The sequence below is a fragment of the Oncorhynchus masou genome, unplaced genomic scaffold (genome assembly GCF_036934945.1).
Source record: "Oncorhynchus masou masou isolate Uvic2021 unplaced genomic scaffold, UVic_Omas_1.1 unplaced_scaffold_12913, whole genome shotgun sequence".
NCBI lineage: Eukaryota > Metazoa > Chordata > Actinopteri > Salmoniformes > Salmonidae > Oncorhynchus > Oncorhynchus masou.
The window spans coordinates 1-6,036 of NW_027002760.1; the positions used below are offsets into that span (position 1 = coordinate 1).

The window sequence follows — 6,036 nt, forward strand, 5'->3', positions numbered from 1 at the left end:
GTTCTTAACTGACTTGCCTAGTTAAATAAATATTTGTACACAATGTTTCTGCCACCATATTTTACGGCAAGAAAGAGCTTCTGGATATCAGGACAGCGATCACTCACCTCGGATTAGACAAAGAGCTTCTGGATATCAGGACAGTGATCACTCACCTCGGATTAGACAAAGAGCTTCTGGATATCAGGACAGCGATCACTCACCTCGGATTAGACAAAGAGCTTCTGGATATCAGGACAGCGATCACTCACCTCGGATTAGACAAAGACCTTCTGGATATCAGGACAGCGATCACTCACCTTGGATTAGACAAAGAGCTTCTGGATATCAGGACAGCGATCACTCACCTCGGATTAGACAAAGAGCGTCTGGATATCAAGACAGCGATCACTCACCTCGGATTAGACAAAGAGCTTCTGGATATCAGGACAGCAATCACTCACCTCGGATTAGACAATGATTTTTTCTTCAACAAGCAGGACGCACAGGATGTACTTTAGACACCCGACAAGGCCAATATACCCATCATTGTCAGGAGAAAGAGATGCAGGTATAGAGGACACAGGGAGAGGTGCCTTGGAAGGAACCGCCAACGGCGAGTGGGAAATCTGCCTTTACATCAATATTACTTGGCAACGTACAATCATTGGACAATAACTTAGATGACATACAACCACAAATATCCTACCAACGGGACATTTAAAACTGTAACATCTTATGTTTCACCCAATCGTGGCTGAATAACGACATGGATAACATTTAGCTGGCGGGATATACGCTGCACTGGCTAGATAGAACAGCACACTCTGGTAAGACGGGGGAACTGAAATCAGTCTCACCTAATTTCTATCAGCATGTTCAATGTGCAACCAGAGGGGAAAAACTAGACCACCTTTACACCACACACAGAGACGCATACAAAGTTCTCCTCGCCATCCATTTGGCAAATCTGAGCATAATTCAATCCTCCTGATTCCTACTTACAAGGAAAAACTAAAGCAGGAAGCACCAGTGACTCTGTCAATAAAGAAGTGGTCAGATGACGCAGATGCTCAGCTTCAGGACTGTTTTGCTAGCACAGACTGGAATATGTTCCGGAATTCCCTGTCGTGGAAATTTCCTCTATTTACCAAATCATGGGAGCAAACTACACACACAAGTCAGAGTTAGTTATCAAAGTCCATCTTTAATTATATGAACTCTATAGCATTTTCTGTGACTCTCAACAGTTCAGTATCTCTACTGAAAAGTTGAGAGCCCCCACACAATGGCAAATGGGATCCTTTATAGCGAAGATCCACCCCCTCCTAGACGACATGACAAAACACAGGTCTTAGAAACTTACACAAAGAAAGACTTTACTTCAGAGAGGAGTATCCCTAGCCAGACAGAGTTGGCTATAAATTAACGTTCAGTTTTGTCTCCTTTCTCAAACTCAGAACCATAAACCAATCCTCCATATCAACAGGCATATATCAAATTGTCATTTAGATACAACCAATTCTAAATACAACCAATCCTGGACAAGCTCACGGAGAGGAGAGTGAGGCTATAGGTTAAGATAAAAGGGAGCATGAGAATGATTCCAGACACTGCCATCCTCCTTTCCCCTATGAGAAAAGTAGGGTGTGACTGGCACACACATAGTGGAGCAAAAGATATGTTTACACATGATGACACTTTGACCTCTCCCTCTCTGCGGCCCATGCAACTTAGTCTTGACATAGAACAGATAACTGCAACCTCGCCACAGTATTATACAAAAATACCATTCTGATGAGAAGTAACTTATAAACATATGATGAATATAAAAAATCTTACATATGTTACCCACCAATTCTGAATATTCCCTAACACCCCCGATGGCATTGAGGAGTACACTACATCAGTCACTGGCTTCATCAATAAGTGCATCGATGACGTTGTCCCAACAGTGACTGTATGTACATACCCCAACCAGAAACCATGGATCACAGGCAACATCCGCACTGAGCTAAAGGGTAGAGCTGCTGACTTCAAGGAGCAGGACCCTAACCTGGATGCTTATAAGAAATCCAGCTATGCCCTCAGACTAACCAACAGGTTGTGGGGCCAGATGGATTACCAGGACGTGTGCTCTGGGCATGTGCTGACCAACTGGCAGGTGTCTTCACTGACATTTTCAATATGTCCCTGATTGAGTCTGTAATACCAGCAAGTTTCAAGCAGACCACCATAGTCCATGTGCACTAAGGGAACCTTCTCCCTCTGCAAGGTCAGGGACTTGGCCAGGTGGTGCCAGAATAACAACCTGTCCCTCAACATAATCAAGACAAAGGAGATGATTGCAGACTACAGGAAAAGGAGAACCGAGCACTCATCAATGGGGTTGTAGTGCAGCAGGTTCAGAGCTTCATGTTCCTTGGTGTCCACATCATCAACAAACTAGAATGGTCCAATCACACCAATACACTCGTGAAGAGGGCTGCAACATCAAGAGCATCCTGACTGATTACATCCCTGCCTGGTACGGCAACTGCTCAGCCTCCGACCGCAAGGCACTACAGAGGGTAGTGCGTACGACCCAATACATCACTGGGGCTAAGCTGCCTGCCATCCAGGACCTCTATACCAGGCGGTGTAAGAGGAAGGCCCTAAAAATGGTCAAAGACTCCAGTCACCTCCCCCAGTCATAGACTGTTCTCTCTGCTATCGCATGGCAAGCGGTACCGGAGCACCAAGTCCAAGAGCACCAAGTCTAGGACCAAAAGGCTCCACAACAGCTAATCAAATGGCTACCCGGACAATGCATTGTGTGTGTCCCCAACCCAACCTCTCCACCCTGTATAAAATCATTATATAGGATAAAGGAAGGTATTACATTTTACGTTTTAATCATTTAGGAGATGCTCTTATCCAGAGCGACTTCAGAGCGAGTGAATGCATACATTTCCATACTTTTTTTCCATACTGGTCCACCGTGGGTTTGGTCCGCCGTGGGTTTGGGTTTGGTCTGCCGTGGGTTTGGTCCGCCGTGGGTTTGGTCCGCCCTGGGTTTGGTCCATCGTGGGTTTGGTCCGCCCTGGGTTTGGTCCGCTGTGGGTTTGGGTTTGGTCCGCCGTGGGTTTGGTCCGCCGTGGGTTTGGTCCGCCCTGGGTTTGGTCCGCCCTGGGTTTGGTCCGCCGTGGGTTTGGGTTTGGTCCGCCGTGGGTTTGGTCCGCCGTGGGTTTGGGTTTGGTCCGCCATGGGTTTGGTCCGCCGTGGGTTTGGTCCGCCGTGGGTTTGGTCCGCCCTGGGTTTGGGTTTGGTCCGCCGTGGGTTTGGTCCGCCCTGGGTTTGGTCCATCGTGGGTTTGGTCCGCCCTGGGTTTGGTCCGCTGTGGGTTTGGGTTTGGTCCGCCGTGGGTTTGGTCCGCCGTGGGTTTGGTCCGCCCTGGGTTTGGTCCGCCCTGGGTTTGGTCCGCCGTGGGTTTGGGTTTGGTCCGCCGTGGGTTTGGTCCGCCGTGGGTTTGGGTTTGGTCCGCCATGGGTTTGGTCCGCCGTGGGTTTGGTCCGCCGTGGGTTTGGTCCGCCCTGGGTTTGGGTTTGGTCCGCCGTGGGTTTGGTCCGCCCTGGGTTTGGGTTTGGTCCGCCGTGGGTTTGGGTTTGGTCCGCCGTGGGTTTGGTCCGCCGTAGGGAATGGAACCCACGCCAGACTGCACCATGCTCTACTCTGTGTTTGGGTTTATATACTATTGAAGTGGACTGTGTGTGGCTAACAAATGGTTACTTCTGCCTAGCTGTGCACTGCTAAAAAATAATAATAGTAATTTGCTGTTCTATAAAACCTTTTTGAGAGTGAAGCAAGCCATTAAAAACGTTTTGGTTATACCACCATTTATTTGTGGAGCTCAGGGAAGGTTTGATCTGTGATGCTGACCTGCCGTGTGTGCTTTTTATGCACTATATTCTACAAACAGACAGGTTAACAATAAAGAACATTACAGGAATGAGGACATTTCTAGTTCATTATATTGTTTCTCTGAGCTAGCTTGTTGAATGGGTCTCTGTGGCAGCGTTCCTATTTCCCTGTGCATGTCTTTCATCTCCCCTGTAGCGTGTTCACACTCACTCTCCTATTTCAACTTTAGAATTGTCAAAAGTAATTGGCAAGACTCCTTTTGTGGTTAGTGCCATGTTTCATTAAAATGTGCCAACTTATTCCTTTGGACCCAGTGTGTGTGTGTGTGTGAGAGAGAGAGAGAGAGAGAGAGAGAGAGAGAGAGAGAGAGTTTGTATATGAGAGAGAGTTTGTGTGTATGAGAGAGTGAGAGAGAGAGAGGGGGGGTGGGGGGGAGATCATTTACATTGAGGGAGAGATAGGGAGAGAGGGAGAGTATTGAGATTTAAATTGAGAGAGAAGGGGAGAGAGAGTGAGAGGGAGAGATAGAGAGAGAATTCACATTTTAATTGCTTGGGAGAGAGGGAGAAAGAGAGAGAGAGGGGGAGAGAGGGAGAGAGAGACAATGAGAGAAAAAATGAGAGAGGGGGAGAGAAGGAGGGAGAGAGAGAGACCGAGACCGAGAGAGAGTGAGATAAATAAAGAGAGAGAGAGAGGAGAGATGTGTGTGTGTCTCTATGTGTGTGCATGTCTCAGTCTGTGTGTATGTACCGCTGTGTGTTTCTGTGAGCATGTCTGCATTATGTATGTGTATGTACACAACATCTCTCTTGCATCTGTTATTTCTCAACATCTCTCTTGCTTCTGCATTCCACTAGACACGTTCACACTCAAGAGCTGAGATAACAAGATTTCTGCATTGTTGCTTAAAAAATGGTCTGTCTTCCGCCTCCTCAGCTGTAGTGGCTGGACACTTTCTGTTTGCCTGCTTCCACGCTTTCCACTGTGTCTATGGTAAATAATTTATGCATCATGTCGTGTTACAGCAACACATCTCTCACACACTGATCTGATGAGATCATCCCTCGGGGACGCTAGGGGCTCGAGCTACACACAGCAGCACTGTGGTGGTGCATTTATAGCATGGGTTATTGGTGGAGGGGTTATATCATGGGTTATTGGGGGAAGGGTTATTTCCTTCTGTTATTGGTAGAGGGAGGGGTTATATGATGGGTTATAGGTAGGGGGTTTATATCATGGGCTATTAGTGGAGGGGTTATATCATGGGCTATTAGTGGAGGGGTTATATCATGGGTTATTAGTGGGGGGTTATATCATGGGTTATTAGTGGAGGGGTTATATCATGGGTTATTAGTGGGGAGGGGGTTATATCATGGGTTATTAGTGGAGGGGTTATATCATGGGCTATTAGTGGGGGGGGTTATATCATGGGTTATTAGTGGAGGGGTTATATAATGGGTTATTAGTGGGGGGTTATATCATGGGTTATTAGTGGAGGGGTTATATCATGGGCTATTAGTGGAGGGTTATATCATGGGTTATTCGTGGGGGGGTTATATCATGAGTTATTAGTGGAAGGGGTTATATAATGGGTTATTAGTGGGGGTTTATATCATGGGTTATTAGTGGAGGGGTTATATCATGGGCTGTTAGTGGAGGGGTTATATCATGGGTTATTAGTGGGGGGGTTTATATCATGGGTTATTAGTGGAGGGGTTATATAATGGGTTAATAGTGGGGGGGTTTATATCATAGGTTATTAGTGGAGGGGTTATATCATTGGTTATTGGTAGAGGGAGGGGTATATCATGGGTTATTGGTGGAGGGGTTATTTCATTGGTTATTGGTAGAGGGAGGGGTTATATCATGGGTTATTAGTGGGGGGTTTATATCATGGGTTATTAGTGGAGGGGTTATATAATGGGTTATTAGTGGGGGGTTTATATCATGGGTTATTAGTGGAGGGGTTATATCATTGGTTATTGGTAGAGGGAGGGGTATATCATGGGTTATTGGTGGAGGGGTTATTTCATTGGTTATTGGTAGAGGGAGGGGGTTATATGATGGGTTATTAGTGGAGGGGTTATATCATGGGTTATTGGGGAAGGGTTATTTCATTGGTTATTTATGGAGGGAGGGATTATATGATGGGTTATT

The 6,036-nt window shown here is 46.5% G+C and overlaps 1 protein-coding gene across 1 annotated transcript; it reads right to left on the bottom strand.

Annotated features, from left to right (window-relative positions):
- Positions 1–2,950: 2,950 nt before the first annotated feature.
- Positions 2,951–3,682, bottom strand: LOC135530211 (putative uncharacterized protein ENSP00000383309; the record flags this gene model as incomplete). Its single annotated transcript, XM_064958579.1, has 1 exon — positions 2,951–3,682. A coding segment is annotated over exon 1 (732 nt), but the record flags the coding sequence as incomplete, so codon positions are not given.
- Positions 3,683–6,036: the final 2,354 nt, after the last annotated feature.